At 43.4% G+C, this 17,568-nt stretch overlaps 1 protein-coding gene across 1 annotated transcript; it reads left to right on the top strand.

Moving 5' to 3' along the window:
* The first annotated feature begins 2,147 nt into the window (after window positions 1-2,147).
* Window positions 2,148-16,656, top strand: mocos (molybdenum cofactor sulfurase). Its single transcript, XM_080781701.1, has 15 exons — window positions 2,148-2,418; window positions 2,509-2,598; window positions 2,978-3,044; window positions 3,149-3,790; window positions 3,950-4,026; window positions 4,174-4,373; window positions 4,496-4,612; window positions 5,285-5,677; window positions 5,848-6,010; window positions 6,138-6,225; window positions 7,691-7,815; window positions 10,990-11,080; window positions 12,895-13,039; window positions 15,122-15,226; window positions 16,374-16,656. The coding sequence occupies exons 1-15, from the start codon at window positions 2,307-2,309 to the stop codon at window positions 16,473-16,475; spliced, it is 2,517 nt and encodes an 838-aa protein (XP_080637827.1). The 5' UTR covers window positions 2,148-2,306; the 3' UTR covers window positions 16,476-16,656.
* The last annotated feature ends 912 nt before the right edge of the window (window positions 16,657-17,568 follow it).

The following is a 17,568-nucleotide window of genomic DNA, read 5'->3' on the forward strand; positions in this document are numbered from 1 at the left end:
TTCATGGTACTGTACAGGGCTGTACTGTACTGTACACTAGTGTACACTGTACTAACAAGTAAGACGCGCAAACGCGGGAAGCGAACGCAGATCGTAAATTGCAATAACAATTACAATAAATTACGAATTAGTGAGAAGTGTGTAGTACTCATGTCACCATGATTCAGCCATAACCATATAAGGAGTCCCCAAAGCAGCTATACGACCAAATATGGAGTGTGTTGCATCAATCACAAACAAATCACTCAGCTCCATATATGGGCACAAAAGCAGGACAGACACACAGACAGACAGACACACAGACAGACATGATCTGCTGGGTCTCATAGTTAGTGCTTACTGCGTTCGCAATCACTGCGTTCGCAATAATTTACAATAAATCTTTATTGTAAATTATTTTACTGGTTTATAAAGCTCTAAATGGTCTTGCACCCTCTTACCTCCTCGGCTGTCTACCTAGTTATGTCCCAGGCCGCCCCTCAGGTCCTCCACTGCTGCTGGCCTGCTTGAGGTGCCTATAATAAGGAATGGCAACAAAAACACACGGTGAGGCGGCTTTCTGCTTCTATGGGCCAACAGCCTGGAATAAACTCCCATTATTACAGCTTAGACAGGCACCCTCCGTAGCCATATTCAAAGCTCAAGACCCACCTCGTTACTACGTTTGCTCTTACTGCCTTGCCTGTTTTACTGCTGTTTTTTGATCTTTGCTATTGCTTTATTGTTGTTTTATGCTCTTTGCCACTATGTTTTTTTTGCTAAATTGTTACTTAACGTTTGTGTTTTCTTCCTCTGCCCTGTAAAGCACTTTGCGATGCATTTTATGACATGAGAGGTGCTATATAAATAAAGTTTATTATTATCATAAGCCAATGGGAGGCAGCCTATGAATCCATAGTCTGAACGGCATAAAAAACACATACTCTGAAGTGAACACCGCAACGTATGAAGCCGTATTGGCTGCTGTTGTGTCCACCCTGAATAATGTGTGCGGGTAACTGATTTCCTGGGGTGAAGTGTGACTACACCCCAGGAAATCAGTTGTTGTTTGGTTGTTTTGGTTTGAAATATCATGAACATTTGAGGACCAATTATATGAAGATATATGTTGAAAAGTGGTGAAGTTGTCCTTTAAGTTTAAAATCATCTACTGTAACTGGGGACACATTGTTTTGTGTGTAGGCCAGTGCATGGTTCCCAAACTTTTTCATGTCAAGGACCCCCAAATTGACCCATTTGAGAAGATATGCCAGGGATCGACCCCCATAAGAGAACACCTTTACGGCAGCTAGCAGTGATTCTCAACCATTTTAATTTCAATGCATTTGATGTGCAATAGGCATTTCTATCTCTGGGACCTATATATAATAGCCTATTATTGATTGATTGATTGAAATATTTATTAACAGTTTATAGAATTACAGTACATTTCAAGCACAAACTCAATACAGAGACTGTTAACTGTGAGTGGACGACCCAATTAAGCATTACACTTTGTTTACAACAGGGTCCACATTGTTCAATTCATCAAAAAGTATAGTATAGTATGTATACTCCACTGTTACGTTCTTAGTTGCGTAAGTCGCTCTGGATCAAGAGCGTCTGCTAAATGCCTAAATTGTAAATTGTATTAATGTATATTGTAAAATCAAAGTTAATTTAACTCTGATAGTGTACAAATACACTCTCTGCAGAGTTACAGACCCATAAGGGTCCAATTGGTTCCTATAACCCCTAACACACACACACACACACGTGAATGTTTGACATATTGACAGCCGTCTCGTTGCATGGAATTGGGAAGAAGAGGACCTTGATCTTCCTACCTGCTGTATGCTGCATGCATGCGTGTTCCAAAAGGGTAAACTAATATAAACGCCAGCCCTGAAACATGACTGTCATAATAACGAGCCTCATGTGAACCCATGAGCCCCTGTGTGAACAATGGCTAGGTAAACGCATATAATATAACCCCACGCAGGGAGGCTGTTTTATAGTTTCATTTGCAGTTTCATAAACTGTCGCACATGGCTGACAAGACAAGCTCATGCTTCCTGTTTTGTTTACAGAGGAATGCAGACTACTGCAGAGTTAATCATTTCGACACGAACTCGTGAAGAAGACCCAGTAAAGAGAGACCCGACAGCGAAAGGGTCGATTTGGTAATGAACTTATAACCATGTCAGTCCATGGAAATGAGTAGACGCGAGTCTCTTTAAAAGCGATAAACGTTCCAAATACTTCGGGGGTTTCGTTTCTTGATCGGCTCCTGCTTCATTGCGATCAATCAATGCAACAACAAGGACATGGATTTTCAGCAACTGTGCACCTTCGAAAGTTTCCAGAAAGTTTGGAGTCATTATGGCTACTCGAAAAAGTTACAAGACACGATTGAACAGGAATTCACACGGATAAAAGGTAGTAAAACATACGGAAGTGATCAGGCTTGTCGCTGTGTGATGATGATCATTATTGACAATTTGACATGGTGTTGTTTATTTTGACCAGGAATAACCTATCTGGACCACGCAGCTGCCCCCCTCTATCCAGAGTCATTAGTGAGAGATTTCTGCATGGACATTTCCAGCAATGTGTATGGTGAGGAAAGTAGGCATGGGCTTAATCGAGACCCAATGGATATTACTGTAGGCTACCTCAAATGACTCTGTTATTACTATAGCTCTCTCTGGTCCATAGCCTTAGTACTGCCTTTGGCATTAGAGCTATGGCACAGAGCTACTGTATGGCAGAACAAGAAAAATGGATGAGTATATAGGCTATAATTTGGCAGCTATACATTTCCGTATTATTTCATAATAGGCCTATATATATATAAAAAAAAAATAATAATAAATATATATTTTACTGTTTTACAAACATATTATTATAGAAATGTCATTCTAGCTGTATAGCTATATCAAGCTATACAAAACATTCTGTTGTCTCCAAAACTTTGACTTTGTATTTGAACCAACAGGCAACCCCCATAGCCATAACCCAAGCAGCAAACTGACACATGACACTGTGGAACATGTGAGATACAGGTAAAAGACTACCAGAGCTTCCATTGTCACAGCTATATAATGAAGTTTAATATTGAGCAGAAAGAAAAAAACGAACTAAAATGTAAGCTTTCAACCTCTTCCAGGGTGTTGCAGCATTTCAACGCCACCCCGGAGGAATACTCGGTCATTTTCATCTCCGGCTGCACCGCGGCTCTCCGATTAGTGGCCGAGAGCTTTCCCTGGAGGCCCCGGACGCCCACCGAGGCCGGGAGCCTCTTCAGCTACATCACCGACAACCACACCTCCGTCGTCGGCATCCGAGGGCTGACGTCCGGCCAGGGCGTGGTGACCCTCCCGGTCCCAGCGGGTGACTTGGAGAGCAGGGCGAAGGACCCAGAGGAGGAGGAGGAGGACTGCCAGACGCCACACCTGTTCTGTTACCCGGCCCAGAGCAACTTCTCTGGCCGAAAGTATCCCCTGGGCCACGTGGGAGGCGTGCAGGCGAGACGCCTCTACCCGGCGTGCGACCACCCGGGCCGGTGGTTGGTGCTGCTGGACGCCGCCGCTCACGTGGCCTGCTCCCCTCTGGACCTCCGGGAGTGCCGTGCCGACTTCGTCCCCGTGTCCTTCTACAAGATGTTCGGGTTCCCCACGGGGCTCGGGGCCCTCCTGGTGAGGAACGACGCCGCGGCCTTGCTGAAGAAGACTTATTTCGGCGGGGGCACGGCGGCCGCTTACCTCGCCGGGGAGGATTACTATGTGCCGACGGCGAGCGTCTCTGACAGGTGGGATATTATGCCGAGCGGCGAGCGCACAATCCAAACATCTGACATCATGTGGAATTTAATTCATTCAAAAGATGCCATGTTGTGATAAGATCATAATTTATTCATTGCTCCTGTATGCTTTTGTAATATCACACTATCTTTTCCCCTTTCATAAAGGTTTGAGGATGGCACCATATCTTTCTTGGACATCATTGCTCTGAATCATGGGTTTGACGCACTGAACAGACTCACAGGTATTGTGACACACGTACTGTAATGTAATGGTTTGAAATGGAACAAAGGAAAGCCGTTAAACATTACCGCACGTGTCATACTAATCTGAATCAAGCATACACAAACAACGACCCTTCCCTTATTATTATCCCCCTCTTCTCCTTCAGGGAGCATGGCCGACGTCCAGATGCACACGTTTGGCTTAGCGCGCTACACTTACATGCTGCTGTCGTGTCTTTGCCATAGCAACAGGGAGCCGGTGGCTCGGATATACAGCGACGGCGAGTTTGAGAGTCCGAGCACACAGGGTGCGATCCTTAACTTCAATCTGATGGATTGTCATGGACAAGTGATTGGATACTCTCAGGTGCGTATGCAGCCGAAGGCCCGAGGGGGCTTCATTTCTGTCTCAAAACAATGTAATTACTCAATTCCACTGCTGCTGCTGCTGCATTCTGCCACAGCTCAATTATTCTGTTCCTTCCTCAGGTGGACAAGCTGGCTAGTCTGTACAACATTCACATACGAACAGGTTGCTTCTGCAACACCGGGGCCTGCCAAATCTTTCTCTGCACCACAAATGCCGAAGTGAAGAGAAATCTGCAGGTGAGGCAGCGAATAGGAAGAAAAACATACAGTATTCTAATCACAAAATGTTGACCAAGAGTATAACATGTGTTTCTGTTTGAGGCTGGCCATGTGTGTGTGTGGGGACAGCATGGACATTGTATAACATGTGTTTCTGTTTGAGGCTGGCCATGTGTGTGTGTGGGGACAGCATGGACATTGTGATAACATGTGTTTCTGTTTGAGGCTGGCCATGTGTGTGGGGACAGCATGGACATTGTATAACATGTGTTTCTGTTTGAGGCTGGCCATGTGTGTGGGGACAGCATGGACATTGTATAACATGTGTTTCTGTTTGAGGCTGGCCATGTGTGTGGGGACAGCATGGACATTGTGATAACATGTGTTTCTGTTTGAGGCTGGCCATGTGTGTGTGTGTGTGGGGACAGCATGGACATTGTATAACATGTGTTTCTGTTTGAGGCTGGCCATGTGTGTGGGGACAGCATGGACATTGTATAACATGTGTTTCTGTTTGAGGCTGGCCATGTGTGTGGGGACAGCATGGACATTGTATAACATGTGTTTCTGTTTGAGGCTGGCCATGTGTGTGGGGACAGCATGGACATTGTATAACATGTGTTTCTGTTTGAGGCTGGCCATGTGTGTGGGGACAGCATGGACATTGTATAACATGTGTTTCTGTTTGAGGCTGGCCATGTGTGTGGGGACAGCATGGACATTGTGGACGGCCAACCGACAGGATCTGTCCGGGTGTCCTTTGGCTACATGTCGACCTTTGAAGACTGTCAGAACTTCCTCAACTTTGTTGTCGACTGCTTTGTAGAGAAACCCGTGCAGGTCAACCACGTCAGACTGGAGAGACTAAGAACAGCTGCGACATCCTCGACTCGTCACGGTCCCTCAATCCAAGGCACTAGTGGCAAAACGGAGCACGTCGTAGAAGAGAACTGTAATCCCCCAGAACCGTTGTTGAATTTACACGGAGACAGAGCTCTCACAACGAATGCAAACAAGCAAGCAGGGGCATACACTCTGACAAACATCTACATATACCCCATCAAATCATGTGGAGCATTTGAGGTATGACCGTCACACACTCTCTCAATCCTAAATCTCAATCAGAATACAGTTTTAAGACTAGTTACCGTGTCCATCAAAACAAACCTGAATCTCTCCATTTAGCTCCCTCTTTCTTTTCTTTTCCTTTGCTCTTCTCTCTCTCCCTCCAACACACGCTTGTATTCTTGCAGGTCAGCGACTGGCCGCTGGGTCCTTTGGGCCTGCTGTATGACAGAGGCTGGATGGTGGTGAACGGGAACGGTGTATTCCTGAGTCAGAAGAGGGAGCCACGCCTGTGCCTTGTTCACCCCCAGGTCCACCTGCCCTCAAAGAACCTGCTTCTACGGGCCTCAGGTAGCAAAGATCTATGAATATTTGATCTCAAAGTCGATTAATATTCAGTGCACTTTGTTCTGCACAAGCATTTTCTGCCTCAAATGAGCTTTGATAGGAGGGATTGTCTTCTCCTCTTTATCTGCAGGGATGGATACCATTTCGGTTCCCCTGGAGAACCACTCTCAACTGCACACAAGCCAAAGGGTGTGTCAAAGTAAGGTTTGTGGGGACAGGTGAGTTTGAATTTGAGAGGAACACACTTTTCACACTATCTGAAAGCATCACACTTATTTATTTCACAAAAAGATTAAATGACAGACATGTTTTATAATTGTTATCATTAACCTAAAGCCAATATGTACCCAACCATGAATTATGTAAACTGTTACATATGCCTGGATATATGGAGATAATGTTAATGATGGAATGCAAACGCAGCACCCATTTTGGACTGAGGCCGATTCTAAAAACGCTTATAAATCCTGACCTAAGTTTTCTGAAAAACTTCAAATATTTATATAGCAGCATATTATTATTTATTTTTTTTACATTTTTGAATACTGTACCGTTACGGTCTCCAAACAAATATGCAAAAGTAACAATTAAGTGGCTCAAATTGGAGACCTCAACATAAGGAAAGACATTTAACGTTTGTGTTTTCCCCCACAGGAAGTAATTGAATTACTTGGTGCAAACAAAGTACATTTAAATGTCAGGTAGCTTTACCAAAAGTAGAACTCCAAAAACAGCCAAAACAGGAGAATGAGGGGGGGCCCAGGCCCATCGAAGCAGTTTCCCCACCTAATTTAAAAAGCCAACTAAATAATAACTATAACGTAAACAGTGACTGCCGGGCCCGGCCATCTCCAGGCCAAACTAAATCAAGTTTAACTGGGGGGCGGGGGTGGCGGTGGCTCAGGGGTAGAGTGGCCGGATGGTAACCGCAAGGTTGCCAGCTCGAACCCTGTGGGCTCCCCCAGAGTTAGTGTCGAAGTGTCCTTGAGCAAGACTCTGAACCCCTAATTGCTCCTGATGTGCTGGTTGGTGCCCTGCATGGTTTCCGTCGCCATCGGTGTATGAATGTATGTGTGAATGTAATGCACAATCTAATGTAAAGCGCCTTGGAAAAAGGCGCTATATGAATGTACCATCTAACTGGCATGGTGTTGGAACTTGGGTCTGTGTCTGCCTTGACACTGAGCTGGCTGGCTTTTATAGCAGAGGGCTGTAGCAGAGGACAATTGGGGGAATTTGTTGCAGGTGTGTCAGTCTGAGTGGAGGAGAGACAGAGAAGATTAGGCACAGACTAAGTACTGAGTGTGTGTGTGTGTGTGTGTGTGTGTGTGTGTGTGTGTGTGTGTGTGTGTGTGTGTGTGTGTGTGTGCGTGTGTGCGTGTGTGCGTGTGTGCGTGTGTGCGTGCGTGCGTGCGTGCGTGCGTGCGTGCGTGTGATGTCATGGCCACACGTAACAGTACATACTGTCCAGAAGGGGTTCAGAAACAATGTTAATCTCTTCTGACAGAAACCTCTGAATGGCAAATCACAAGTGAAAAAAAACAAAACCAAAAAAAAAATCTTCCTTCTTTCTAAGATTAGATGTAAGCAGAGAATTGCAAACCAAGAAAAGAGGTTTCAAAAGCAATAGATTTCCCTGGAGTCCTCCGTAAACGTTACGTACAATCCTCCTTTTCCCCCCAGGGTACAGACTGTCGACTGCGGGGATGAAGCCGCGTCATGGCTCTCAGAGTTCTTTGGACAGGCCTGCCGCCTCATAAGACAATGTTCTGATTATACCCGAGATATGAAAAACAGCGCCGGTAGAGGTATGTAAAACACATTTGACCCCTTCTGTCCCCTTTCCTGTTTCTTTACCAAGCACCTCTCTTTGATGTATGGTAACTGTCTCTACCCGGGAAATGGGAGCATTTGATGTATGGTTTGTGTACAACAGACAGTAGCTTTGCACCCCTTATTGACTGTTAAATGTTGGCAATTTCCATCCATCCATCTTCAACCGCTTATCCGTAGTCGGGTCGCGGGGGCAACAGCTCCACCAGAGAGCTCCAGACTTCCCTCTCCAGAGCAACATTAGTAACTTCCTCCTGGGAGGGATCCTGAGACGTTCTAAGGCCAGTGAGTCGATGTGTTTCCTCCAAATGCGCCTTGGTCTGCCCCGGGTGCCTCGAGGACCTCCCTAGGGAGACGCCCGAGAGGCATCCTAACCAGATGCCCCGAACCACCTAAGCTGGCTCCTTTCCTGGCGAAGACGCACGCAGTGACTCTACTCCGAGTCTCTCTCGTGTGACTGAACTTCACCCCATCTCTAAGGGAGATGCCAGCCACCCTTCGGAGAAAACTCATTTCGGCCGCTTGTATTCGCAACCTTATTCTTTCGCAGATTGTGTTGGCAATCTGCACGGCAAAATCCCAAACCTGCATAGGTCAATTTCTACACTACACTTAAATGAACACCTAGGATTTCAGCTGGTGTTACACTCATTTTAAATTACTCTGTGCCAGTCAGAGCCCCAGCTGAATATCTAGCAATACAAATGTACAGTTCAGGTTTTTCCATTTAGTGTTCTGTTGAGAGAGCTGTAATCGAAATGGGAATCTAATTGGGAACACGTTTATTGAATCAATATACACTGATGTTTGGTGATGTTTCCACCCCAATGCATTACAGCAGAGCCTCCGTGATTAAAACTCCTCTGGGATGAAGGTAATTCAATAAATACATAACTAATAATACCCATGTAATAATATATTCACCAGTAGCAGAGCTATACTACGGGGGGAAAGAGGGCAAGCATTTTCGTCGACTAAAACGAAGACGAAAAATGTTTCGTCGACTACCTTTTTTCACTGACGAAAACGAAATGGAAACTGAATGAAAACTAATCTATCATGACTAAAACTAGTAAATATACTGACAATTTCGTCAACAAATAAAAACTAGACGGAAGGGACTGGTGGACAAGACACCACCACACACACACACACACACACACACACACACACACACACACACACACGTCTACTGACATAAGCTAACATACAAAGTTTGTAGAGCATAGTCAAGTAGAAAAAATATTAAGGCCATTTGTAGAACCAATAAATATGGAAATACATTATATTAACCAATTAAATATTTCCATATTTATTGGCTTAGGGCCATCGTTCCTGATGAAGACCTGGAGGGGTGGAAACGCTGATTCCTCAACATTCATTAATAAACTACTGGGAGCAAATTTAAAAAAATGTCTTCAAAATCCTGAAAGTTTTCTGAAATATCTTATGTTTCTGTATCACTGGTGCTCAATATTTCACGTCAAGGACCCCAAAAATTATTATGTAATATGCCTCCGCCCCCCCATCTGAAAATATGTTGTTCCAGGGACCTCCCCATGCAGAAGCAAAGATTTGAGTTAAAATGTTCACTCTGTAATAATATATATATTCAAAGATTTGAGGAACATTTTCACGATTTTTCAAAAATAGCAGAACTACAAGCACCGAGTAGAGAGATAGAGATATACTTTATTAGTCTCCCGAGGAAGAACTGTGTCTTAGACAAAGGGCCCGCATGCAAGCGTAGCCCTAGTCCATGTCGCCACAGTGCAGCGCCAAATACATCTTTCTTGCATCATAGAAAAAAATAAAGAAAAAAGAGTGCCGTGCTATGTTAAAGAACGCTGTGCGGACTTCCTACCTTCTTTCTGTGTGTATATATTTTTGTCCTGCATCCCGTCAACATTTTTGAGATCCCGTTTGGATGTTATTTTTTACAATGCAACAATCAAAAGTGTGCCGTAAATCTTCAACTCCGAATACATGCCGAAAAGGTTGTATTTGATTAATTAATTAATTGTATCCTGGATTCAATCTGCTCTTCTGTTTATACTTATCTCACCAAAACAGCTGTGTCTTGCCCTATACCACCTTGTTACTTACAGTATTTCACCAAATGATGCACAGCTGTGTCTTTCCCTATACCACCACCTCTATCTTTTATTTAATATAGGCCTTGTGAATGTTGTAGCATCTATACGTTGTCTTTAGTGTGTCGGTGGTAATGGCTTCTGTGGAGACCGAGAGAGTCGGGTGGCAGCTCTGACTGTATGCTGCTTTCCTTTTAGCTCTCCTGGGTATTTTATGTCCTTGGCTTGTAAAAAAGAAAAGAATAGAAAAGAAAAGGAGAGCATGATATGTTGCTGTCCATTGGTGGTGGTGCTGAAGCTTGTAAAATGATGATGAGATGTCCAGTGTTGTTTTTGACAGCAACTTTTGGTTTTAGTCCTAGTCTTTCGAACAGTTTTCATTTAGTTTTAGTCACATCTTGATCTTAGTCACCTGGAATGTCGTAGCGTTAGTCTAGTTTTAGTCGACTAAGAGTCATACGATTTTAGTCGACTACATCTATACAGTTGATTTATGTCGACTAAAATGTATTTTGGCGGGCCTTGATGCCGTCGTAATGGTTGAGTTTACGCTTGCTGAAAATAGCCGATCTACAAGCTCACAAAGTGCCACAGCGCGACGCGTTGTGAGCTTGTAGATCTGCTATTCTCAGCATGCAACCAAGTGTAAAATCAGCTTTTTCTATTTCTCTTCCATTAGGTTGCCTTTGACCATTTTATTCTGGCTTATTCTCCCCCTTCTGCATCACAGGCCTTTTTGCATCAGTCATGAACAATGTCCTAATATTAATATATACAATCACCTGCCAGAGTGAAGTCATTGCAATAGTTGTGTGTGCCACGGGCTGCCTGTCTGAAAGTCTTTCATTCAGGGTGTCTGTGGGGTACTGTTTCAGCCTTTGTTTGTTTTTGTGTCTTCAGCACCCTCTGGTGGACAAATGTTTGCACATACTGTAGAAGAAACTAGTATTTGGTATTGAACCTGTACCTCCTAGTTGGATTTGAGTCATTTTTATATGTGGAAAGGAGAGGCATTGCATTTCCATGTGTTCTGTTATTACCGTATCTTTGTTCCAGGCGTGGCTGCTCTCTCTTTGGTGAATGAAGCTCAATACCTGATGATCAACCGCTCCAGTGTGGAGCTCATTCAGAAGCATATGAACAGCAGGTACATTAACATTGTTGAATGAATGAATAGTTTATTTCAGGTCTTAAATCATGACATGTACAGGGTTAATTACAACAAACTCTACAGAGAATATTTGGACCGTAATGGCGTAGCTTATAGTGCCTGACCCTTTTTTTATCTTGACAAATCAAAGACAAATATTAACAAAACAAACAATTGCAAAACGTCGATACATCGTCAACAACAGGCAAAACATTTGATCAAATCACATGGTGGAGATACTGAATTATGAACGGTTTATAATAGTGTTTTATATTTTATCAACTATGTTATCTTTAACCATTTTCTCAAATTTGTAGATTGAATTGCACATTTTTGGGCCATTAATTGTCACAACTATTCCATATCTCTGCCTTGTTGTATAGTATGTGTTCCGCCTGTGAGGATTATGAGCATGCTCTTACACACTAAACAAAGGCCCAAACCACACCAGCTGCAACTCCTTGCATCAAAACAAACCACACCAATGCAACTCCTTGCAACTGCCATCTACTATATAATGCGCCACGTCTCTGCGTATGTGCGTGTGCGTGTGCGTGCGTATTGCGTACGTGTGTGTACCGTTGTAATGCACGTAACTCGAGAACCGTTTGACCCACTGACTTCACATTCGACACACGCGTTCCACCCCCCCCCACAGGGGGCTCTGTGACCAGAGCCACAACAAAAGGCTCTGGTCAGGCTCTGCCAGTGGGCCTAATCTAATGAGGCCAACTCCTTTTCACCTGGGCCAGGCTCTGCCAGTGGGCCTAATCTAATGAGGCCAACTCCTTTTCACCTGTGCAATTTCCAGCCTCTGCCTGCCCTCAGCCAATTGATGCTCAACCAATCAGGCTCTGCCAGTTGGCCGAATTGATTGCCAAGTATTGCCTCGATACCCAGGCTTTCAATTTGTCTGCGCGAAAATTGCCAAGTACACTTTTCAGTTTGCAGTCTTCACACACACACACACACACACACACACACACACACACACACACACACACACACACACACAGGCAGGCACATACACAGATCTCCATGTGGGACACCGGCTGACACTTAACCCATTCTGAACGGGAACCAATTTTGGTCTTAGCATCATGTTATGCTTTAGCTATTGAAAAATAGCAGATCTACAAGCTCATAGCGCGCCACCGAGTGGCGCGCTACGAGCTTGTAGGTCTGCTATTTTAGAAAAATCGAAGAACGACTGACATTTTTAGAATCTGATCTCAGGTCAGAATGGGTTAATCAGACCAGTGTGTGTCCAGTGGAAACCTCGTATGAATCTGATCTCGGGTCAGAATGGGTTAAAATGGGTACTATGACAACGTATGTCATTAGGTTCCCCAAGTAGGCCCCGGTGGCCGACTGCGACGGGCACGTACGGGTCTAGTTGGGAATAATGGCAAAGGTGTTGCGTGTTGCAAGGAGTTGCGTGTCGACCCTCTGGTGTGGTTAGGGCTTAACCCATTCTGAACGGGAACCCATTTTGGTGTTAGCATCATGTTATGCTTTAGCTATTGAAAAATAGCAGACCTACAAGCTCATAGCGCGCCACCAAGTGGCGCGCTACGAGCTTGTAGATCTGCTATTTTTGAAAAATCGAAGAACGACTGACATTTTTAGAATCTGATCTCAGGTCAGAATGGGTTGATCAGACCAGTGTGTGTCCAGTGGAAACCTGGTATGAATCTGATCTCAGGTCAGAATGGGTTAATTAAGACTAAAATGGTGAATGAATCCTTGTGATCTGCAGAGCATGAGCAACATGAGCTGTTCTTTTTCTGTGCCATTTTACACAACAACAGACGAGAGCTTTCCACAACAGACCTTCAGCCTTTTGACGTGCAGAACCTTATGAGTCGTTTCCGGGCTAATTTAGTGATTACCGGAGTGGAGCCGTTTGAAGAAGATAATTGGTCCCACTTGATGATCGGCACGACTCGATTCCTGGTGAGTGACACGTGAACACAACACGGCACGATCTTAATTTCAGCTGACGGCGTCTGTCGTACAGTATAGGCTACAGGAGGAACTGGTATATTTGTATACTGTCAGAGAGTTGAACTATAATGATGTGGGTTTTGCTGTGTATTATAAAGCTGTGGTTTACAACCAGTTATAGTTTTATTTGTCTCCTTCATGGTTTATCACAACAGTTTTACATACAGACCAGTGCTGTTTTCATCGACTAAAACTAAGACGAAAAATGTTAAGGCCTATTCATAGTCTGGATTTTCGGTGGTGAGGTGACCACCGCTCCGGTGGTGAGCTGACCACCGCTCCGGTGGTGAGCTGACCACCGGAGCTGAAATAACGTTGAGCGGTGGTGAGTAAAAACAGAGAGAAGGGCTGGAGCGGTGGTGGCGGTGGTTTGCTCTTCACCGCGGCTCAGTGACGTCATGTTGTAGTTCGGTGGTCACCTAACCACCGAAAATCCAGACTATGTATGAGCCTTTAGTCGATTACCTTTTTTCACTGACTAAAACTAAATAAAAACGAATCTATGATGACTAAAACTAAGACTAAATATACTGACAATTTCGTCAACAAATAAAAACTAGACTATAATGTTAGGGAGGGACTAGTGGACAAGAGATCCAGTTTTATGCTGGGTTGCATGCTGAGAATATCAGATCTACAATCTCACAACGTGTCTGTTGTGTAAGTAAGTTAGCCCTTCTCTCTGTTAGTTAAAACAGAGAGAAGGGCTGGAGCGGTGGCGGTGGTTTGCTCTTCACCGCGGCCCGTGACGTCATGTTGTAGTTCGGTGGTCACCTCAGTGACGTCATGTTGTATGAGCCTTTAATGGTAACCATTTGACCCTTATAGATCTTTAACTCTTGAGAGCGTAAAAATGAAACCAAATTCGGACCCGTTCGGGTTAATTGTACGCTCTCAGGAGTAAAATGATTGTTAAACATCTGCATTACTTGATTTACAAGAAGTCTACACAATTCTTTATCAACCTTTTTGCCCGTTCTCCTACCAAAATCAATACAGCATGGAATCGTGGACAAAATCGTATCGATCGAACGGCAACAAAATGTTCCACGTTTTGGGTCTTGCGAGGCTAAATCTCATCAAACGGTGGTTCCGTGGCTGAGTGGCTCAAATCTAAATCTCATCAAACGGTGGTTCCGTGGCTGAGTGGCTCAAATGCAGAATACATAATGGGCCTTTTGATGTGAAAAGACGTTGAAATGAAAACCCACCGTTATGAAGATTTTTTTTTTAAACATCTGTTTATTATGATTTTTGGCATATAAGCATTTCAGTAATGATTTAACCATAAAATTACAGATCGGACAAAAAATAGCAAAAAACTTACAAACAAGAGACTTACAATAAAAGGAGACAAAACATAACTCAAAGAAAAAGACAAAAACAATAAAATTATAACTGACAAGGCTGATGACTACACGGCACTCCGAGGACAGAAACAACATCACTATCGATTCTAAAAAAACATTTCTGATATGAAAAAGAAGACGTATGCATACATGTGTACCCTCATAGACGATACAAACATACATACAGTATACACATATCAAACATTAATTAGATGACATTACGGGGCAGAACAACATTGAATTGAATTCCACCACTTCAGTCCAATGTAACAAGCATCTCAATTATGGGCGACCAGGTTTTTAGATAAAGGTGTTCTTTTTTCGACAAGGTGAATCTAATTTTCTCCATATGCAGCACTCCTCCCAGCTCCCTTAGCCACATGTCAACTGTCGGAGGTTTATCCGATTTCCAGGCTTGTAATATTAATTTCCTGGCTAACAGTGTTGCGAGCGAGATGGCCTGTGCCTCGTATTTGTTTTGTACTTGATCTGGTTCCACCACACCGAAGAGTGCAACTAGCCGTTATGAAGATTTGAATTGAACGGAGACGGAATGTGTCGTGTGTGTGACTTGACTTCCAGGTTGCGGGTCAGTGTGTGAGGTGTCAAATGATCTGTGACTTGACTTCCAGGTTGCGGGTCAGTGTGTGAGGTGCCAAATGATCTGTGACTTGACTTCCAGGTTGCGGGTCAGTGTGCGAGGTGCCAAATGATCGGCGTTGACCAGGAAACGGGGGCCAAGGCCAAGGAGCCTCTACTGTCTCTCTCTACTTATCGCAACGGGAAGGTCAGTCGATGAAACGCCGCTATACGCCAGGTTAGGGGATTATGGTGAAGCGATGTATCTATGGGCCTCATCTACTGTACACAGGCAAGGAGCCAGCGTTCCGACGGAGAAATCGTGCGGATAAACTACTGTCCTGATATGGAGTGTTATGTCCCTATGTGGCGGTCTAGGGGCTTTAACCCATTCTGACCTGAGATCAGATTCATACGAGGTTTCCACTGGACACACAACTAGTCTGATTATCCCATTCTGACCTGAGATCAGATTCTAAAAAATGTCAGTCGTTCTTCGATTTTTCAAAAATAGCAGACCTACAAGCTCGTAGCGCGCCACTTGGTGGCGCGCTATGAGCTTGTAGATCTGCTATTTTTCAATACCTAAAGCATAACATGATGCTAACACCAAAATGGGTTCCCGTTCAGAATGGGTTAAGGGACAAGAACAAATATCCGGTGAAAGAATGGAGGAAACTGATGTATAAAAAGGAACTCCAGTGTTTTAAAGACCTAAAGCAGGAGAATATGTAGAAGAGGGAGAGAAACACAGAAGCAGTGCATGCTCTCTGGGAGCATACACGTAACATGGAGCGTCAGCCATTGCTGGGCTTGCTGGCTCAGGAGATAGAGCAGCTAATGAAAACTGTTCAAGAGACTACGACTATAAAACTAAAATAGAAATGTGCAAAAACAGGTTATCCTTTAAGATGAATAATCAGTTGGATAAATATGATCTGAAGTGGGACGTGTTCCTCAGTCATGTTGCAGGTCCCTTGGTGTGATCCATGGTCAGGCAATGCCCTCTTGATTGTTTATTGTATTACTACACATTATGATACGGTTGACGATGCTGCGTTTGGTCGTGTAAATAATGTAAACTATTTTCACATTTTAATCTTATCTATCTTGCCTGTCCATGAATACGTACTCTGCTGTTGTTGTTTGTGTTTGTATTTTAAGTTCTCTGTTTTATGTGTTTGTAAAAAAATCTAAAATAAAGTACTGATCATAAAAAATAAAAATAAAATAAATGTGCAAAAACAACACGGATTTCATCACGTCGCTGGCAGTGTAAGATGAGGTTATCGCCTCAGAAACAGAAACGGAAATCGGCTAACCCAGTTTATCATCATTATTATTATGCTTTTTAGGTGACCTTCGGTGTGTACCTGAGCCATCAGCTTCAAGAGGACTCCGTCACAGCCAGCACCCTCTCTGTGGGTTCTGTAATCCTACCAGATGTTTCTTTGTGAGATCATTTTGAGTTTAAATGGGTCATTTTTGTCAATAATTTATAATCTACAATATTGTAATGTGTTTTAATTTAAGTGTGGAACATGAATTTGAACTGAATATAATTATGACACCGGGGGGGGGGGGGAAGACCATGTATATTAAGTTATTTGCATCATTAAATTAGCTTGAAGAGTTTCACTGTGCATGGTTGGTTTCCTCTAGGAAGGAAAGGGATTTGTTGTACCTGTCCTGGTTGGTGCACTCACTGCACACGTTGGAGTGAATATCAATAAGTCATTAAAAAAAATACAGTATATATATATGTTGATATATATGTTGCTTGACTTTAGAACATATTTATTCACAAGTAATGCTTATTTGACCGACTACATACAGAGGACACTGGATATTAGTTTAGTTTAGTTTGGCTGAGAGCAGTTAATTGTTAATGTAGGTCAGGGGTCTGCAACCTTTTTTAAATGAAGTGCCATGTTTTTATTTTCTAGATCGTCATTGTGCCATATCAACATTAATTAATTTTAATGACACCACATGAAAAATTCATATTTTGCTTGTCCACAAATATAAAGTTTTTCCTTCTTTTTAAATATTTCTTTCACATTGTTATAATGATCATTAGTCAGGGCAATAACAGAGTTCAGTTTTAATGAATGCAGGATGTAATTTACACACAAATGTGAGGGACTTCATTTATTTGACTGCATTTTTTACAATAGTTTATTTAAAACCAAAGATACTCTCTCACACACTTGCCAGTGTGCCAGTGAACACCCTCCTTTGTGCCAATGTTGGCACTGGTGCCTAAGGTTGCCTACCCCTGATGTAGGTGATCATTGCGTGCAAGAATTCATGAAATTAATTAATCTACAAGCACAAAACGTGTCGCAGTGCGACGCGTTTTGATCAGCTATATTTTTTTGCTATACGACAGTAAATGTGCAATGTGGCCTTCTGGAGTGAGTGTGGAACTATATAATGGCCCTCTCTCCATGGCCAAAGTGTCCCAGCCCTGGCATACCTACAGTATGCTGGGCAAACATTGACATGGTCTATCGGGCGCAGCTGGTGGAGGCAGTAGTATAGTCTTCC

The sequence above is a fragment of the Protomyctophum bolini genome (assembly GCF_963924005.1).
Source record: "Protomyctophum bolini genome assembly, chromosome: 14".
NCBI lineage: Eukaryota > Metazoa > Chordata > Actinopteri > Myctophiformes > Myctophidae > Protomyctophum > Protomyctophum bolini.